At 42.8% G+C, this 20,295-nt stretch overlaps 2 protein-coding genes across 3 annotated transcripts in view; one reads left to right on the top strand and one right to left on the bottom strand.

Moving 5' to 3' along the window:
* Window positions 1–12,755, top strand: part of INVS (inversin) — a 112,390-nt gene extending 99,635 nt beyond the window's left edge. Inside the window, exons 14-16 of one of the 2 annotated variants that reach the window (XM_064150083.1) lie at window positions 7,478–7,710; window positions 8,756–8,836; window positions 11,842–12,755. In XM_064150083.1, the coding sequence (XP_064006153.1) occupies window positions 7,478–7,710; window positions 8,756–8,836; window positions 11,842–11,957 (430 nt within the window). In that variant the 3' untranslated portion in view covers window positions 11,958–12,755. The remainder of the gene's footprint in view (window positions 1–7,477; window positions 7,711–8,755; window positions 8,837–11,841) is intronic. The other variant, XM_064150084.1, reaches the window with a different exon arrangement.
* A 231-nt stretch (window positions 12,756–12,986) lies between these two features.
* TEX10 (testis expressed 10) overlaps window positions 12,987–20,295 on the bottom strand; it is a 62,299-nt gene continuing 54,990 nt past the window's right edge. Inside the window, exons 13-16 of the mRNA XM_064150085.1 lie at window positions 17,534–17,614; window positions 15,383–15,564; window positions 14,276–14,486; window positions 12,987–13,224 (exon numbers count right to left, since the gene is read on the bottom strand). Of these exons, the coding sequence (XP_064006155.1) occupies window positions 13,111–13,224; window positions 14,276–14,486; window positions 15,383–15,564; window positions 17,534–17,614 (588 nt within the window). The 3' untranslated portion in view covers window positions 12,987–13,110. The remainder of the gene's footprint in view (window positions 13,225–14,275; window positions 14,487–15,382; window positions 15,565–17,533; window positions 17,615–20,295) is intronic.

Genomic DNA, 20,295 nt, shown 5'->3' with positions numbered 1-20,295 from the left:
CTGCACAGCCTGGTTCCAGTTCTCTGCAGCTCTCAAAGTAAAGAAGTTCCTTCTTGTATTTAGATGGAACTTCCTGTGTTCAGGTTTCTGCTCATTACCTCTTATCCTCAGTGGGGACCACTGAGATGAGTCTGGTCTAACCTTACTGACGCCCAGTATTTGTAAGCATTGAGATGGTTCTCCCTCAGCCTCTTCTCTGAGCTAAACAAACCCAGCTCTCTCAGCCTTTCCCCACATGATAGATGTTCCAGTCCCAGTATCATCTTAGTGGTCCTGTGCTGGACTCTCTCCTTCTTTGTGATTCTTGAGATGGGGGGGCCCAAAACTGGACACAGTACTCCAAGTGAGTCCTTACCAGCACAAAGTAGAGAGAGAGGATAGCCTCCCTTGACCTACTGGCCACACTCCAGGTGTGCCAGTCACTCCTTCCAACTTGGTATCATCATCAGATTTGCCTAGGGTACTCTCTGTGCCTTCATCCAGATCATTGATGAATATATTGAATAGGGCTGGACTCAGTACTGACTGATAGTAATGTTTTGATGTGTTCTAGTATTTAATTAAAAAAAAAAAAGCAGGAAGTTCCCTGGAGAGCTTAGCTCTCAGGCTAGGGTATACTTTGGTAATGATGCAAAAATTGTTCCCCCAGCCACACTGTGTCAAAGGGAGCAGCTTACAGATGTCTGGGAGCATATAAAAGGTAGTAACACCCTTTATACCAGTCTCTAGAAACCTGCAAGTTTCCTGCAACAGCAGAGTTGGGTCCTTGTGCCCAGCTGCTTGCAGAATAAATGCTTAGTCCCTGGTAGACCTCCCATCTCTGGGTCATGCTTGGAAGCTTTGTTTCTCTCACAGAGAAATTCAAATGGGCTGGTTTTACCTGCTGCTGTGCCAGGAACCAAGTACTATCTTCCCAGTGCAGGGCAGCATCTGCATCTAGTATGCTCTGCAACAGCGTGGCAGGGGGAAGCACTCAGCAGCTGGAGCAGCAGAGACTGCTCTCTCTGTCACCACATCCAGCTGCCGGAGGCAGCCAGCCTGGGCTGTTCAGCTACTCCAGTAAAATCCTTTGGGGCACATCAAGCAAGGCCAAAAGGACCAAAAGAGAGAGCAATTTTGAATAGTTATTGTACAAGCCTGCTGTTTTGACAAGAGAAGATCTTTTCATCAATTACCAAGTAACTCTGAAAACTTAGAGGCACACCATTGTGCTGCCTGCTTCCAGTGCTGCTTCCAGCCTTACAAACATCCTGTTTCTCATTTTGCAAGAGGAAGAGTTACCTGTGTTGTGTTATTGCATGAAACACCAGGGAGCTCCAGTTGCTCGTGGAGTTTTCTCCCATTACTTTTTACAGTTAACTTAAGTCCTGTCTCTCTCAGAAAGAGCTGATGTTGCCCGTTACCAGGGAAGGGACACCAGACCAGACTCCCCATTGTCCAAGCCAACAGTCCACTTGTTACTAAACTGAACAGTGGCCATTCAAACACCTGTCTTGGCTCAGCAAACAGTTCTTTGCTCCAGTGTTTTGCCAATCAGTCAAAATATTTCCAAGCATGAGACTGAATTTGCAGACCAGTAATATTTCAGGTAATCTCAACAGTGAACTGTTGCTGGAGTATAAAGCTTACACTGACTTCTGTGAGTACATACTTATTCCATGGAAATGTAAGAATTTTGGATCATGGCATTTAAAATTTATTTTGGAGCCACATTTTTGTACAGTAACAGCTGGTTTAGTCTTTTATCATCTTTACTCTCTGTTTGCTGTTTAGGGATCCAGTACAAGAAAGACATGGATCCGTTGGAGACAGTCTGGAGGAGGGCCATAAAAATGAGCTGAGGTCTGGAATAGTTTTCTTATGAGGAAAGGCTGTGAGAGAGTTGAGGTTTTTCAGCTTGGAGAAGGCTCTTGGGAGACTTGATTGCAGCTTTTTAAATAGATGAGGACTGTTCACCGAGGCCTGTAGTGACAAAACAAGGAGGACAATTTTTAAATGACACAGGATAGAGTTAGACTGAACATAAGAAGTGTTTTACAGTGAGGGTGGTGAGACACTGGAACAGGTTGCACAGAGAGGTTGTTGATGCCCCATTACTGGAAGTGTTCAAAGGTAGGTAGGATGGAGCTTTGAGCAACCTGATCTAGCTGATGTCTCTGCCCATGGCAGATCCCTTCCAACGCAAACTATTCTGTGGTTCTTTGATTCCATGCCTTGTTCCTTGTGCCCACACTGATCTGCAAAGTGAAGCAGCTGCTTGTTCTCCTGATGATGCACCACTTCTCTCATCAGCTCTCTCCACTGCTTCTAAATGCCTGTATAATGTCCTTGGCAGTGTCCTCCTTGGCCTTCTGTTCTAATTTAGATCCCAAATTCCTCTCTTGTGCTTAGAGCATTTTAGATACCCGAAACTGAAGTCAATCTTAACTAAAGTTAGGAGTGCATATCCATCTGTGATACTCTTGATTCTGAAGGCTCTGCTGTTCTCACTTAACATGGAGTTAACCTCCTTACAGAGCAGCCCGCCCATGCCGTAGCTTTCAGTCAAAAGCCAAAGATGTGTAGTGCTTGTTTGTGCAGGTGTCCTCACAAGAGTGGCAAGCAAACTTGTGTCCAGCTTGCTTACCACTCTGGAAATCATAGAAGTTTTTGCTAGCTACAGGTTTTTGATAGACCTTTCCAAACTATCCACCTGCTGAGACAGCAGTGGTATGTTGCCAGAGCAAGAAGTGCAGGTGCTTACTTTGAGCACTTTGGAAATGTGAGGATTAAATATTGCTTGAAATAGATTTATTAGTAAAGAAAACCTAAAGAAAAATAAATATATTTGTTCTGTTTGCAAAACTCAATCTCATGTTTTATAGAACACTAACAAGAGTCATGAATTCTGCAAGACTTCAGGAGAGATTAGCTGGGCAGTTCCTCCACCATCGTGTTGTTATGTCTGCGAGTGGTTTACTGTTGCTAGAGCTTTGTTGTAGTAAAGTTTGCAGCAATATGATTTTGATGCAGAACACAGTTCATTGGGCAGCAGTGCTGAAGTGAGAGCTGCTACAAAGAGCTGTGCTTCCCTCCTTCGTTCCCTCTCCCAGGCTCACCAGTTCTGCCATCTTTTCTTCTGAAGCTTTAAGCTCATCATGAGCTTTATTGTCTGACTGTTTTGAAACTCAGATGGATGATGAGAGCTGTGAAGTTGAACCAGATTTTCTCCTCCCAATTTCCATGCTACTATCACAACAATAATGTTTATTTTAAAAAAGAAGAGTTCTCCCTCTTCCTTCGAAGCAGAGTTCATGTATATCTCAAAACCAAAGTGGTAGTGTGGATATTTTAGGATGTGGATCCCAAGTCAGATGGTGGCACCTGCCTGTCAAGAAGTCATGATAAGCATTTCCAGCTAGTTCACACTTGACATCTGTATGTGCTGACTACCAAGTAGTTATTTTGACACTCTCTCTGTAATGCTTTCCTTCCCATCCAGTATACAATGAATTTTAGTTCTTCATCAGGTAGCCAGTGTGTGGCTGTGGGCCCCATTCAGTCCTGTGTTTATCTTGTGGTTGCAGGCTTGCAGTGTACTTGTAGAGAGCAGTAGAATTATACATATTTGAATCTACATTAGAAACATGTCTAAGCACATGTGTGAGTTCTGGCATTTCTCTCCATTAGGATTAAGTGTGTTTGTCTCACTCTGCAAATATTATAGTCATAAATTCCTTAATGGAAGTTTATTGTGAGCTACAGCACAGCCGTACTGGTCCTCTTCACTGTATTAAACCTGCCCTTCTTGGGAAAACGTTTCAATTCCCATGCTCCACAAACTTTACAAATCCAGGCCTCAAAAGTGTGTTTTAAGGTGTGTGGCTTGCCAAAGGTTAATTGCTTATTGTGCTCACTGAGGCTTACAGAGCTGTGTCTGGCTTGCTCTCTCATGGGGGGACACTGGGGCCTGTGCCATTCTCCAGGGTCCACAGTGAGTTGACAGAAGATGGCAATAAGTTGGCTGCTGTCACTCTTGCTGTCCTGCTGGAGCAAAGCTATATTTTAAATATCTTCTTGCTAGAGGCATACTTTGAGGAGCAGAAGTTTTTAAAATCAGAACTTCTGTAATGATGGAGCTGAACACCACTTGGCAGCTTTGTCATTGCACACATCTACTTCACATTTCTGCTCTGTGCAGTAGCTTTGTGGCTATGTGTTGTGTGTTTTATTAAGGTACCGCAGTGGATTCACAGTATCACAGTATCACAGTATCACCAAGGTTGGAAGAGACCTCATAGATCATCAAGTCCAACCCTTTACCACAGAGCTCAAGGCTACACCATGGCACCAAGTGCCACATCCAATCCTGCCTTGAACAGCTCCAGGAATGGCGACTCCACCACCTCCCCGGGCAGCCCATTCCAGTGTCCAATGACTCTCTCAGTGAAGAACTTTCTCCTCACCTCAAGCCTAAACCTCCCCTGGCGCAGCCTGAGGCTGTGTCCTCTTGTTCTGATGCTGGCCACCTGAGAGAAGAGAGCAACCTCTTCCTGGCTACAACCTCCCCTCAGGTAGTTGTAGACAGCAATAAGGTCACCCCTGAGCCTCCTCTTCTCCAGGCTAAACAATCCCAGCTCCCTCAGCCTCTCCTCGTAGGGCTGTGCTCAAGGCCTCTCACCAGCCTCGTCGCCCTTCTCTGGACACACTCAAGCATCTCAATGTCCCTCCTAAACTGGAGGGCCCAGAACTGAACACAGTACTCAAGGTGTGATCTAACCAGTGCAGAGTACAGGGGCAGAATGACCTCCCTGCTCCTGCTGACCACACCATTCCTGATGCAGGCCAGGATGCCACTGGCTCTCTTGGCCACCTGGGCACACTGCTGGCTCATGTTCAGGCGGGTATCAATCAGCACCCCCAGATCCCTTTCTGTTTGGCTGCTCTCCAGCCACTCCGACCCCAGCCTGTATCTCTGCATGATTCGTAGCACATCAGACTTGGCCCCGTTCTACTTATTTCCCACTAGGTTCAGAACAAGATCTTAGGGGAGAGCTGAGATTTAAAAAAAATAGTGCACATGCTCTAAAGATATCTGCCTACATCATCTCAGTGTCAGAGCCTCATGGTTGTTTTCTTGTTGCTAAAAAACTACCCGAATTTCTCTACAAGCATGAAATCACAGCTGAGTGCAAAGGTGGAGTACCTGTGAATGGGTCGTTTCATGTATCAGCAGAACTTCTGGTTGTAATTACTGAGGTCCAAGAAAACAGCTTAATATTATTTTCTGCACCACTATGAAACAGTTCCCCAGCTGTTTTTTCCTGCAGTGGTATTCATGTAATTCATCCTCTGCTCAAGTTGTGTTAGCAAATCTCTGTAATTGTGCCCTGCCTCACTTTCTCTTCCTCTCTTACCCCAGTGGGAAGATCTAGGAGATGTGCTACTTTACACACCTGGTTCTTTTTTATTTTTTCTCTTCTGTCTCTTAATTATCACAGAAACACAGAGTTAACCAGGATGGAAAAGACCTTTGAGATCAAGTCCAACCTGCTACCCAGCACCATCTAAATCAGCTAAACCATAGCACTAACAATCAGTATCTTTCTAAACACTTTGAGGGGTGGTGACTGCACCACCTCCCTGAGCAGCCCATTCCCATGGCCTTCTTTCTGTGAAGAATTTTTAAATTACATCCAGCCTAAACCTGCCCTGGTGCAGCTTGAGACTGTCCTCTTGTTCTGTCCCTGGTTGCCTGGGAGAAGAAACCAACCCCCCACCGGGCTACAGCTTCCTTTCAGGTAGTTGTAGAGAGCAATAAGGTCTCCCCTGAGCCACCTCCAGGCTGAACACCCTCAGCTCCCTCAACCATTCCTCATAGGGCTATGCTCCAAGGTCCTCAGCAGCCTTGGTGCCCTTCTCTGGACACATTCAAGCACCTCAACTTCTTTCTTAAATTGAGGACCCCAGAACTGGGCACAGTAGTCAAAATGTAGCCTAACCAATGCCGAGTACAGGGGCAGAAGGACTTCCCTGGTTCTGCTGGCCACACCATTCGTGATAGAGGCCAGGAAGCCTTTGGCCTTCTTGGCCACCTGGGCACACTGCTGGCTCATGTTCAGTTGGCTGTCAGCCTGTAGCCCCAGGTCCCTGCTCTCCAACCACTGTGTCCCCAGCCTGTAGCACTGCATGGGGTTGTTCTGAATTTGTACATCTCTCTGCAACTTGTAGGCAATCATGGAGTCACACCGTAAGTGTGTTCCCAACATTTATGTCTTTTAATGAACTATGCAATACTGCATGCTTGACTTCTGAGGCTCCACTAAATTAAGATTAAATGCATTTTTCTCACTCAGCAAATTTCAGAGGTTATGTACTAAGCTTATTGAAAGTTTACAATTACTGGGGTGGTAACTGAGCATATCACCCCCTTTTGGCATCCTGTTGTGCTCTGATGTACTCATTTTCTACATACAGCTGCTCTTGTGTTTGAATTACATAGTGCTTTGGCTTATATATTCTCTGGTTGTCTTCTGTTGTTAAGTTAGAACGAACTTGTTGCAGATGGAGCAACAGAACAGAATCATCTCTTTCTCCCTCCTTCCTCCTTCCCTTTACCAGTGCATGAAGTAGAAGCCTTTTTGAATGCCAGAGGGAATGATGATCAGTGGGATTTGGCCCATTACCAAATACTTATAATTAATATTTTACAAGTGTTACTCAATATTCATGACAGGTTTATACTAGAAGACTGAGAGTTAATTGCTAAGACAGTTAATTAACTTGTGAGTGTGAAATGCCAATATCTGATTGAATACTTCTCTCTGATTCAAGAAAAAACAAACTGCAGCTTCTCCTTGCTGGTGTCATTACCCACCAAAGTGAGGATAGATTGCCACTTGGATCAGGGCTGTGCCTGTGTGTAAGATCAAAGCAACTGTGGCAATGTTTGGTCAGGTGACAGAAAAGGGAAGAAAAGAATTCTGGAAAGAAAGTGAGTGGAGCATCTTCAGAGGAGGGGTGGAAAACATCTGAGTTTTCTGTAGCGAAGATGTGCAGTTGAACCTGTAAGAGGTGGATTTGGCTCATCTCTCATAATGGTAAAGCATATGAGAAAACTGAGTACAATTAAGCTGTCAGTGGAGTGGAAATGAGCAAACAGTATAATTATATTCTTACTTCATAAATATTCTAGATTTTGTCTTCTCCAGATCTTCCATGTTACAAAGCATCTGATAAGCCAATACTGCACTACTGTAACTTTGAATACCTGTAACGCCAGATCTTTGTGTTAGCTGTGTGAAATAATGGATGCATCAAGAATTGAACCCAGCTCCTACATTCTCTCCTGAGCAAACATTTCTTATCCAAATGACTTAACACAGAGTTCTGTTTTCCCAGTTACTCATGTAATCTGCCATGTGAAGTGATGTGTGGAAAGCACTGAAGTTAAACCAGGTCACCTAAAACAAGTGCTCTTCTCTTTTCTGCTCTCTAGTTACCAACTAAGACAGGAGTTGTTTCGGCTTCTTAGCGCTAAGCGGCAGTGCAAAGAGGATGAAGACAAATGGAGACAAGAGACAGCTGCCTTCTTCATTCAGGTTGCTTGGAAGAAACAGCTGAACCATGGCCCTCTGAAATCAGTTCCTTCATGTAAAAATCTGAAATCTATAAATAAAACCAGCTCAGCCATAAAAACCAGCAAGCAGTCCATCCTGAAGCAGATCTATGGTAATTTTGTCTTCACTGTATTCTAAACAGCTACGCTTTTATTTATGCCAGAGCATTTCCTGTATTTTGTGTTCATCTATGCATTTCTTACATAATCAGAAATGTCAGCTGTTTACAAAAATCAGGCAGATATCAAGGCTTTGGGGTAATTCTATTTCTGTTTCAGGTTGAAAAAAATCCAAGACCTCTGTGATTTTAAATGGCTGCTGCTAGAGATCATAGAATCATAGAATCAACCAGGTTGGAAGAGACCTCCAAGATCATCCAGTCCAACCTATCCCCCAGCCCTAGCCAGTCAACTCACTCCATTCCAGCACAGGTCTTGAGCAAACACCCAATTCTGTTGCTAGAGCTGCTCACATATATCAATGTGCAAAGAGAATGGAGCAGTTCATCTGGGGATAGCTGCACAGTGGCTATCTGGATCATAGTTTATTTTTTTTCCTTAAGCAGCATTTTAAACGTTTTGAGGCTTGGTTTTAAAAATTATTTTTATATAAAGAATATGGTCTCGTTCCATGTTAATACCTTCCCTGTTTGAAGACAGCTGGTTGCTCTTGGCAGAGCAGGCCCTTCTTTTATGGTAACACTGCACTGCTTTGCACTGTGCCAGAATGAGCATGGTGCAAAGGAACGCACCTTGAATAGAGAGGGTAGAGGAAAGCATTACTTCTAAACCTGGAGTTCCTTTACAGCTCTTAGGGATCACTTGCAGTAAGGATGTGCTAACTGTACATACTTTATTAGATGATGTCACTTCTTTCATGGCTCTATAGTTTAGACAGCCACAACTTATTAAATAAATGAAGCAAAGAGTTTTATTTTTCATTCTTTTTTATATCAGCTGCAAGGTGTGTTTTAACTTCAAACTTCAGTGTGGTTGTTGCAATTTTCTGTCACACAGAACATCTTGTGAGTTTCCTCTTCATAAATGAGAGTAATTTGAGGGATAAAATAATGCTGTCGTCTGCTTTAAATTGTTCATAGCTGTACACAACTGCATCTTTCTATGAATAAACACAGAGCTGTTGATACTCTGTTGAAGGGCACTCTCAGGAAGGCAAAGCCTATCAGCCGACGAGACCTCCTTCGAAGCTAAAGCCGTCTGATGTGCAGCTGGTCTCAGGTAGGGCACACACATTTTCCTGTTTATGTATGGATGAGGTTGGTTTCGTCCTTGAAAAGGACAAAAAACTACTCAAGGACTGGGATCTTGTATCAAATGATGTCATTATTACCAAACTCTTGTGACTGCTTGCTCTTTCTTTCACTACTTCAGAATTACTTGAGCACTGCATTTTTATCCTTACATTGAATCATTTCTATGAAAACCTGTTTTCCTTGAGCTGCTACTAGCAAAGACCTTAATAAATGGATTCTCCCAGGCAACCAGCATTAGAACAAGGGGACACAGTCTCAAGTTGTGCCAGGGTAGGTATAGGCTGGATATTAGGAAGAAGTTCTTCACAGAGAGAGTGATTTCCCATTGGAATGGGCTGCCCAGGGAGGTGGTGGAGGCACCGTCCCTGGGGGTCTGCAAGAGAAGCCTGGATGAGGCACTTAGTGCCATGGTCTGGTTGACTGGCTAGGGCTGGGTGCTAGGTTGGACTGGATGATCTTGGAGGTCTCTTCCAACCTGCTTGATTCTATGATTCTATGATTCAGCTGTGGTTAAACCTGCTTACAGGTGCTCACTCTTTAGTTCAGCACTGCCAATATTTATTAGTCCCATAAAGAGAACATATTTCTACATGTGTCAAGAATTTACACATCTGTTTGCCAGGGGTTTAATGCACAAATGAAAACTCAAAAATTCCAAGGTTACTACTCTAATCTGAAGAGGGCATGATGGGGTTTCCTTGCTCTGCACTGAGCCTCAGTTGTTTAACATGATTCTACTTGCAGTAAAGTTTAAGGCTTTAATGAACTCGTGTGATTATTTGTTGCTAACTAACTCAGAAGGCAGTCATTGCCAAGTCTTCCCTGAGAAAGCCTTAGTTCTGTTTTGGCACTAAAATGTTATATATGGCTCTGGGTTGGGGGCAGCAGGGCTGGCACAGTCGGAACTGTCGAGCTATGCAGGCAGATAGATGGGGCTACATCTTGTACTACAGAACAGCAACAAAGAACACAGATTGTGACAGTACTACATTAAAGGCTGGAACTTCTATACAGGTGGTGTTATTTGACAGATAGATACCTTAAAAATGAAGTTAAAATAAATGGTCATCTCTCCTGCTGCTTCCTTACTAAATGCCGCTTGAAAGACTTTGCCAAGTGTTATGCACTTGCTTGGGGATGGGAGCGGTGGTAATGCGAGCCCTTCACCACAAGAAGATTTATGCCTTGATGGAAGTTTGTTCTTCATGGCTCTCTGACAGGTAGTTCAGAGGCAGGCAACAGCTAGACAGCAACAAAACAGCTGCTTCAAAGAGACAGGTCAGGTACTTTGCAAAGGGATGTGAAGTATGTTTTCCAGCCACTTGAACAAAAACCGAAGGCAAAAGGCAATCTGACAGTAGACCCATCCTTGAATTGGTTAGCACTGTAGGCGTGTTTCTGCCTTGCTTGATAGACAGAGGCTTTTTTCTTCCACTGTTTCAAACCTGTTTAAAGAGGCCCTGCCTAGACAGGTGTTTGATTGCCACCTCTTCATGCAGACATTAATCTAAATTTTAAAAGAGCTTTAGCAAATAATGCTCCTTTTCGTTTAACTTCTGAGGACAACAGGTCTCCCTGTCTTCTGAAATAAAAAGGCTTTCTTTTGAGGTTTGAGTGTCCTTTGCTTTCATAACTTGGTGACGAATAGGATAGTGATAGGAACTCTGCCCAGTTCCTTCAGAACACTGCCTACTTTCATTCACCTAATAGGAGCTCAGGGAACTTTAGCCCTTACTTAAAGACAATAACATGTTTTTCATCTGCCTGCCTTTGTGCATGACAACATTACATTTGTTGGAAAAGTTCAGAGCTGTCAGTGGCTAATGCCAGATACTCTATTTCTGACGTAGGTGCCTGGAGTAGGTCAGAATGCTGCTCAGTTTGATTCTTCCCTTGCAGCAGGTACATCTGGGAAGGTGAAGACTGACTGTCAGGCCTGGTTTTAATGTTGATAGAGGTAGTGGAAAAAGCATGCAGTGACAAATGTGGAACAGGGACTCACACCGGAATCAGTGAATTTACTGGCACGAGCACACCAGATGTTTGGAAGTGGGGGTGCACAAAAGGCACTGAAAGGTACAAATACTTGAGGGGAGCAGAGGGTGCCAGATAGAAAATACATGTGCAATAAGATGTGTAGACACTGGGGAAGTGCTTCAAAAGATCCTGGCATGACTCTTACTTTTTCAGTATATTTTTAAATAGATGCCTTCTGGCAGCTCAGTAAGTGATGCTTGCAGAGGCTCTCAGCAGCAGGCCAGGGTTTTTTGTTTCACTGTGGACAGCAAAGTGTGTTTATAGAGTTGTAAAGGAGAAGATTTTGCAATTCTTGGCATTAGAAAGATGTCCTGAAGTTGTGCTGGGTTCACCCCCATAATGAAATGTGGATAACCCTGGCTTGAACAGGATAAAGCACTGAAATGTTCACATCCAGTCTCTACAATGGATTATGTGGAGCACATTACAGTAAATAAAAACATTGGCTGAATGTCTGGACTCATTCAGACTCCAAACTGAAGAGACTGGTCAGCTGACATTCAGTTTTGCTTTCTAGTCATTCAGAAAGTACTCCCCTGGACAAGTTCCCCCTCCCTTCTAGAAATGACCCAGCACCTAACGTTGCTAAATATTGCTCAACAAAGTCTCTTGCTGCTCTTCAGCAAACTCAGCCAAGGGCATTGATTTAGTGACTGAACCATCATCCTGAGAACCTGCATTGGTTTATGAGGGTAAATGTCTAGTTAAGCTCCATCATCACAGGCTGCGTAAAGGCAGCAGCATTCTGTGTCGGCTGCACTGAGTGCCAGACACCAACTCTATTTACAGCTCATGAACAGTGAGAAGTCAGGAAAATGGCTGTTCTTTTCCTGGTGGGTTGTTTATGAACTCTACAATCCAGTGTAGATCAAACATTTGGGGTTTTTTTTATCTACTAGAGTTATTCATCAAAATAATTTTGTTCTTTTACAGTAAACAACCTACAGTGTGTTCATTTGCTGGAGAACATGGGAAAATCAAAGCAATTTTCATACAACATGAGACCAACCACTGCTGCAAAAGCAAAAAATACAAGGCTCAAGCACTAAGCCAGCTGAATGTTTGGAATTTCTGAGGTACATTCTGGTACCACTGCTCTCTCCCCTGCTGTACAAGCCATCTACAACGTATTAAACTTGAGCAACATACTCAGTTTGTATTGTCTCAGCACTACATGCCAAGCAGACTAAGGAGTTGGACTCATTTTGTCTGTACAATTTAGTTTTTAAATGCAACTGTGTTAATTTATTTGCTTACAGGATGAAATCTGAATTGCACCTGGAAACATAAAATGAAACACTAAGTCCAGCATTCCAATAGCTGCAGGGGCTCCCAAAGTCTTCCATTGTCAGAAGCAGGAATTTTGACTCAAACAGCTTCAGAGGAGAGAGAAACTCTACTAAAGACGTACCAGTCCTTAGAGACTGCTCTTTTACCTCAAATGTATTAAATGTGTTATTTCAAAACTGAAGCAGGAGCAGAAGAACAGTCTTCATGCTTCACTTCTGTCCTAAAGAACCAACTGTTTCTTAGCTAGCCTTGGATCTGGAAGGAAAAGCAGAGATGTTGATGGAACACTCAGTAAGTACATTACTTTCCCCAACCTATGGAAATTGCTGGGTGTGTGGTTTTCTACCCTTTAATAGTAGCACCAATTTTTTCCATATTAGTAACTATTTTTATACAGGTACAAAAGAGTTTCTACAGAAAGCAAAAGACAATCAGAAACTCTAAAAGAACTCTTTGTTCTCCCACTAGCTTTGGAGCTGCCAGTGTACACTACTTACTTTGCAAAGAAATATTTAAGTACAAACTCAGCAAAAATAAAGAAAATGGTACTCTAGTTTCCAAGTATGTTGTTTTCCTATTTTCTTCTTCTAGTAGGTGCTCTGTAATTTTGTTAATTTATAGGATGCTTCAAAATCAGAGATGATTGGAGTCAGTGTTAAGTCTGCTTCTCTGCAAGTGAGATTCAAGGAAGCTGGGTTTCCTTTAATACCCCCTGCTGTGGTCACCGTGGCTACTAACAAGACTTCCAGTAACACCTCCTTGCACAAAGAGAAAGGCAACAGAGGTACTGCAGGTCTGTGTAAAATTTTTATTCTGTTTCACTTACAAAAAAATGGACAAGCTTTCTTCCAACGTCTTCCATTCAAAACTAAATAGAAGTAAATGCTTTACAATAAATGCAGTTCAGCCTCTTTAATACACTGCGTTCATAGGGCCAGGTCCCTGGGGATGAGAGGCAAGGTAAATGTTGAAACAGTAGTGGAGGTCTGTTAGCCACTGCTCTTGAACTTCACCACTCTTCAGTGTCTAAAAAGAAGGGGAGGAAAAGGTAAGAAGCAGTTTCACCAACAGCACTCACAGGGCTTTGTTTTTACAGTTCATCAGAGTGCACTGTTGAAGGTACCAGGCAGCCTGGTGATCTTATTCATCTCACTTACAGACTTCAACGTGGTAGGCCTGTTAAAGCTGAAATAAAGTGTGCCTTGCTGGTACACCAACTCAGTGCTACCTTATGTACTGTGTGAACTACACAGATGTGATTTCATTATTGTGTCTTGCTTCCTTTCCAGTTTTGCAACTTACAGTTAATTAAAATGCAAACGAGTGTGGTTCGACTAAAGCAGGAAAGCTCAATACCTGCCAGCCTCCAGAACTGCTGCTAACAATGAAATACTGGGCTGTGGGCTGTGTCAGGCTCTCTTTAGCTCTCATAAGAGCTTAAAAAAAACCCAGCACACAACCCACCTGTAGTGGACCACCACAAAAAACTGACTGAGGCATTTTCAACACCAAAAGAAACCAAACACCTCATTCTCTATTGGAGAACTTCCACGATACTCTCTCACAACTGCTTTTACTAGTACTGAGGTTACATGTTTCTAGCAACACACCTTTTCAAAGCTACTAACAGACAGGTGTGGGTGCCTTACTCTGTACTGCTGTACAGGCTCAAAACTAATTAAAAGCTTTGTGCAAAGGCAGTTTCAGATCTTTTTTCTGAAGAAAAAGCAACTCTCAAAACCACTGGACTGTGGCCACATGAACCCTAAGGACTGGGATTTGCAATATTTGGAAGAGAATTTGTTTTGCACCATAAGCAGTTGTTTGTTTCAATGACACCTTTGTACAGCTCCATACTTCTGCTCTGGTAAACATAAAGACTAGTTTATTTGGGGACAGCTGTTGGGAAGCCAACAAAACTGTCTCCTCTGTGCGGTGACCACCAGAGCTCAGACAAGTAGCAGCCTTCTAATAGACAAACCAAAGAGCCATCACTTGTGGTTTGCTAAGCACCTGCAGTACTTTTTAAACATCATATACCCCTGTAACTGGTGGGAAGCAAGAAGAAGCTTCATACCATGATGTCCTTGATGATCTGCTGCACCAGGAATTCGTTTGTGATCATATGGCTTCTGAGCTGACCATGCTGCATTAGCAAGCGAAGCAACTGAGCAACGACAGGCAGTTCTTCCCGACAGATCCTGCTCACTTGCAGGCTTTGCAGCATCAGTCTCAGTAATCGTGGCAGGAGTGCCAATGCAGAAATACATGATCCCCACAGCATATCCCTGGAGAGAAGAGACAGCAAACACTGAAATGACAGAGGACAAGTATTTCAAGCACGCTTCTGTGAGCCAGCTTTGAAGCTGTTCAAGAAAAGGTGCCTCTGTGAACTCAATCATGCCAACTGCCTTCACTGTAAGTAGTGCCAAAACACAAAGTGTCCACCAGGAAATGCTAATATTCTGAAATTAGATACAGCACTGGAAAAAATGTAAAGGCCATGTCCTGGAACTACACACATTGCTGAAGCTCTTACAGAGCTTCCACTTGCTGCACCTGGGTAGAGTTTTTTATTGTTTCAGTCATTGTTAAGGTACCCCAAATCTTTATTTAAGACTCAGAAGAAATCAAGCAATGGGACCAACAAGTCACTACGTATGTTTTTAAAGCTGGAGTCCTCCTTCACTTGCCTTTAAATTTATGTAAGCTTTGAAAAACCTTCCTGTCTGTGGAACAGTCAGAGAAAAAGTCTGAAGTTTAAATCTGTAGCTTTTGGGGTTTTTTAAATCAAACAGATTTGTATGTGCTCTATAAAATAACGCACCAGAAGTTTTGTAAGAAGCTAAAACATCAAGTCAGTTAAGAGAAGGAGCTTATAAAGCCCAGTCCCTTGAAAACTAAAAGCTAAAGTAAAGATTAAATATCCACCTTTCTAAAGTCAGAATGTTTCTGACAGCTAACTAGAACAATATGAGATGAAGCTTTCTTTGGTTACTGCTTTAAAATAATTCCAGCTAACTCTACAGTTGTTTTTCTTACATCCAAGTACTGTTTTGAAGTAAGCAAAAGAGACAGCAAAATGAACTGGGAAGATTTGGTGGGGGGTATCTGTTTTACAACTCGATGTACTTGTGGGTATAAATGCAGAGAGAACTAATGTGGTAAAAAAAAGCAGCATTACCTTTTCTGTACGTGTTCTGCATCCTCTTTGTCCAGCGTTAGCAGAAAGTACAGGAGACTGTAACAACAAGAGGCTAAGAACTTGTGCAGGGTTTCACTTAGGATGCAGGCTTGATCCAAGAGCTTATTTATGGCACATAGAACAGATCCAGCTGTGCTATCAGGTATTACCACCAATCCAACCTGTATTAAAACAGAAAGAACCAACAGAGTTCATCACTTTATACACAACTTCTTTCGATGCAGGTCTCAGCACACCAGTATGCCAGCAATCCCTAATACAGGATCACAGGATGCTAGGGTTTGGAAGGGACCTCCAGAGGTCATTGAGTCCAACCCCCCTGCCAGAACAGGACCATAATCTAGTGGCAGGTCACACAGGAACACATGCAGACAGGTCTTGAAAGTATTCAGAGAAGGAGATTCCACAACTACTCTGGGGAGTGTGTTCCAGTGCTTTGTGACCCACAGTAAAGAAGTCCTTCCTCATGTTGAGGTGGAACTTCCTGTGCTGTACTTACACACATTCCTTTGTTTCTCTCCAACTTCTACACACTGCCACAGTTTTTCAAATCCCTGTTATCTTAAGAAACTGCTGCTTGTACCAATGGAAGGTTCAATCAGCATCTTGATCCCATCCTCTCTCAAGTAAACACTCAAACATCTTTAAAACAAAGCGTTGCTCTGCCCCTTGCTCTATTAGATGTTACAGGCACAAATAGGCTAGAACAGGTCTTATAAGCACACATGGGACAGAACAGCCCTTTTGTGTCTTGAAACAGCAGAAAGCAGTGAGCAGGCACTAAGGTAGAAGGGAACTCAATTCCTCTCCAGAAAGAGAAGTTTCTACAGGGTTGTCACCAGGATGCGTCTCCTTAGAAATGCAATGGGCTCAGCAGGAATGAGAGCATCACATGCAAAGCTAAATTAAAGCTAATGACACATATGGTGGGCCCAAAGCTGGGCTGAGACTTCTGTTGAAACGAGAACATCCTGAGTGTGAATTGTGTAAGCAGGAATGAGAACATCCTGAGTATGAATTGTGTAAGCATGACAAATATAGGATAAAAAAAACGTTTGTGGTTTTTTTTTTGGGTAGAGGCAGTGAATTAGAAGGCAGTTTAAAGTTTGAAGTGTTACTAAGTAACTACCTACAGTTCTGTTCTGTAAAGCCATTAAAAGAAAAAAAATCACCTGTTGCTAACCTGACTCTCCTACAGGACACAGAGGTACTAAAAACTACTAAGGGTGTTCCTGACCAAACAGCAAGTAGTAATAGCAAGCTACATGCATGTCTGCATATAAAGAAGCATCCTGAAGGTCAAATTAGCCAAAACTGATGGTGAAATGTTCCAGTCAGCCAGTCTGGCAGGTGGTGTGAACAGACAACTTGGTTTATACAAATCCAGCAGATGAGGCTGCTCAAACATCTCCCACTTAGGATGTTGCCTGCAGGATGTCTTACTTCCCTGTTAGGTGTTGCCATCCAGTTAGAGATCCTGGACAGCAGTCTAATCAACTACAAAACCCAAATGCATTTTCTCTCAGGACAGTAAGACATGTAAGGCTATCTCAAAGTTGTGATTTAAGTCAGCAATCACCTCAAAAAACCCAGACTGCAGCAACAGTTAAGCCACTCACTCCCTGTGGAAGCTTTGGTCTAACAATTTTGCAGTAGGACTCCATAGAGGGAGCGGCAGACACTTCCTCTATTGCAGAACTATCTTGACAGGAGGACAGCCAGGTCCTCCCCTCTCAGCAAGGAGCATCACAGGCAACTGCAGATTCTGGCCCTTACAATTCTGTTCCCAGCTCTGGCTTTGTCATCCCCTTTTCTGCTCAGAGATTGCTTGGGAATAGAAGAAGACAGACTAAAGCTCATCTAGAGTTGGCAGTCACTCCTCTGAAAAGTAAAGCAAACCAAAAAGCCTTTAGTTTATGGCTGTCCTGGCTTAAAACCAAGCTGAACTACTCATAAAAGAGAATACCAACAGCTACTAGGTATTTCTTTAAAGCTCTGCTATCTTGTGATAGCATCTGCAAATGCTGAAGTTATCCATGAAGTAAACGAAAGAAGTGGATTTGAAGGTTTGTTAGACTCTTACAAAACTGACCACAAGAAAGTTAACCTAGAAGACAAAATGGTACTTACCAAGTATTTACAGATGCCAGTCTGGAGAATATCAAAACACTGACTTTGGGAAGGTATAGTGGACAAGCTGTGACAGATGACCTGTTTTAATACAACAAAGTTATATTTAAGTACTCTAAATGTAACCATTCCCTGTGTGGTCATTCTGTGTTGACAAACCTAAGTACAAAACGCCTACAAGGACATGCAGCAGCGTTGTCTCCCCGTGTAGATTCTTTACAGTGCTATGAGATTAACATTGTCAGCAGAAACTGTTGAGTGTTTGAAGAGATGACAGCCTAGACCATTAGCTTTTTTGGGTAGTGGCTTTCTTCTTTTTACCCATGTGCTAAAAGCACAAGGCAAAAAATATTCTATCTAGCTACAGCACCACACCAAGCCTCTGTATTTCCTGAAGCTCATAAATTTCAGTCAACAACTTCATCAAGCAGGAAACAAGAGGAATCACAGTGAAATGGGACAGAAAAGTGTAACGAAGCAAGTAGCAAAGACACATTTACAACTTTACCCTGACAAAAATGTTACATTTGAAAATGATACCAAATACTACAAAGGGACATCCTCTTTTATGAACTCCCACCAGCTTAATGCTGCCTTTATAGGGGGTGAGGGGAAGAGTTGACCACAACCCCAAAAAACACTATATGACTCTTGGATAGGATAGAGCCAGTGTTCTTGTAGACCTGCTAGTGAGCTGTACTACAGTCCTCAGCAGATGGCTTTCTCTGTATTTTCCTTCCCATGTAAACCAATAGTTTTGCAAATTAGAGTTTAGATGACTCCTCCCTGTTTACATTCACTGCTCATCCCACCAGAGTGTCAACCGAAGCTTCCAGGCAGCAATGCACACAGTATGAGTGCATTATTAGACCATTAGCAATCATGGCATCCTGATCAGGACAAAGACAGTGGAAGAACCAATACATAAAGAATGAAACCTGAACCAGTAAATTAATTAAATCTTGTTTGTGCTTAACAGAACCAGAAATAAAAAAGCAAGATCAGATATTTGAAGGAAGTAAGTCCTTGATACTTCTACAAGTATCTCAATTAGGCAAGCCCCATTTCTTGCTGCCTGAAATAAAACTAAAGAAAACTTTCCCAGGATGACCTGACAGATTAAATTCTGTGACAGTGTCCTGGTTTTGAGACTTCAGTTTAATCGGAGCAGATTGAGACACCTAAAAGAGGACACAACCACAAAACAGAAAACATCACTTATGTTATGCCAAGAAGAATTAGTCCACAGCACTTCCAGCTGAAGAGACACTCCAAAGAAAGGAAAGGTCAGGAAAAGAACTATAGAGCTCAGGATGCTGCACTATGGAAACTCAGTCCTAAGTAACATGGCTGCTCATCATGGTTCAATCCAAAAGAGCCAAGCAGTATGATTTGTGACAAACAAAAGCGTGCTCAGCCTCCTTCAGCTTTACCTGCCACACATGCCTTTAGCCCTGCTTAAGATGGCCAAATTCAGGAGATCTTGAGCATTTCCACCTGATGGAACATAATATTGTTAGGCTGTCAGGACATTTACTCTTGTTACTGAGTTTGACAGGAGTCATTCTGGAAGTTTTGTCTTGTAGGACTATTTAGAAAACATTTTAATAGATATTCTTGCACTGAATACACTCCCAGATTTTTTGATGCTATCAAAGGGTGGTGAGACACTGGAACAGCTTGCCCAGGGAGGTGGTGGAAGCCCCATCCCTAGAACTTTTTAAGGCCAGGCTGGATAAGACTGAGCAATCTGATCTAGTATGAGGTGTCCCTGCTCATTGGCAGGGGAGTTAGAGCTAGATGGTCCCTGAGGTGCCTTCTGGCCCTGGCGATTCTGTGATTCTATGATTCTAATGACAAAATCATATTCAAACTCATGCTCCATTCTAGATACAGCAGTGCTTCTGTTCACTGCCATTTGGAATAATAAAATATTAAGTACTTTGGAGTATTCCCAGGAAAGGCACTTGAAACATCTGTGTATTAGCAGTGTCAAGGAATAAAGTCGAGATGAGACAGAGGTTACTACTGGGGATTGTCAAGTCAAGGACAAACTCTGATGCCAATTTGACCTCGTATTTTAACAAGTACTGCTTACACTGAAGGTAAAGCTACATTGATTAAATCTGTCTGCTGACAGCTCGAAGCTGAGAAACCCTGCCACGACAGGAGGATTGGACTAACCTATCAAAAAAGATCACATGGGTTTGATGATTCACAGACACAGAAGAAAGTTCAGTGGAACAACAGTGGCAGGTGACGTGCTTGGAGACTGACGAAAGTTTCTGTGTGCAGCTATAAGTCGTAGCAGTTGGAAACAAAGAGAACAACCTATGTGTAGTAACTGACCAGATGGTAGATGTGTTACAACCATGAAATGGGCAAATGTGACTTTAGGATGGAAAAATAATCACAATGGATGTAACAGGCACAGTACTGATCGACTGCTCAGTACTACTCCATAAGGCCCTACTTAGACTATTCCTGATGTACTGTGCAAAACAGGAGTCACTCGTTTGCAAGAAAGCTGAATTCAAACTGGACAGGCAGAGAACAATTCCACAGAGATCAGAGATCCTGTCTTACAGGTGCCAATGGAAATAACTTGTTGAGGCTGGCAAGACTACACCTGAGAAAGGATACTGTCATCACTTACAAATACCACAAAGAGGTAAAAAATGCTGCAGGAAAACAAATACAGCCGAACAGAAATAGAAAATAACATCGATCACAGCTGGCTGGGAATGCAAGTGGGATGGAAG

Source organism: Pogoniulus pusillus, chromosome 10 (genome assembly GCF_015220805.1).
Source record: "Pogoniulus pusillus isolate bPogPus1 chromosome 10, bPogPus1.pri, whole genome shotgun sequence".
In the NCBI taxonomy this organism is placed as follows: Eukaryota; Metazoa; Chordata; class Aves; order Piciformes; family Lybiidae; genus Pogoniulus; species Pogoniulus pusillus.
The sequence above is the reverse complement of the archived record's forward strand: the minus strand, read 5'-3'. Positions and strand labels throughout refer to the sequence as shown.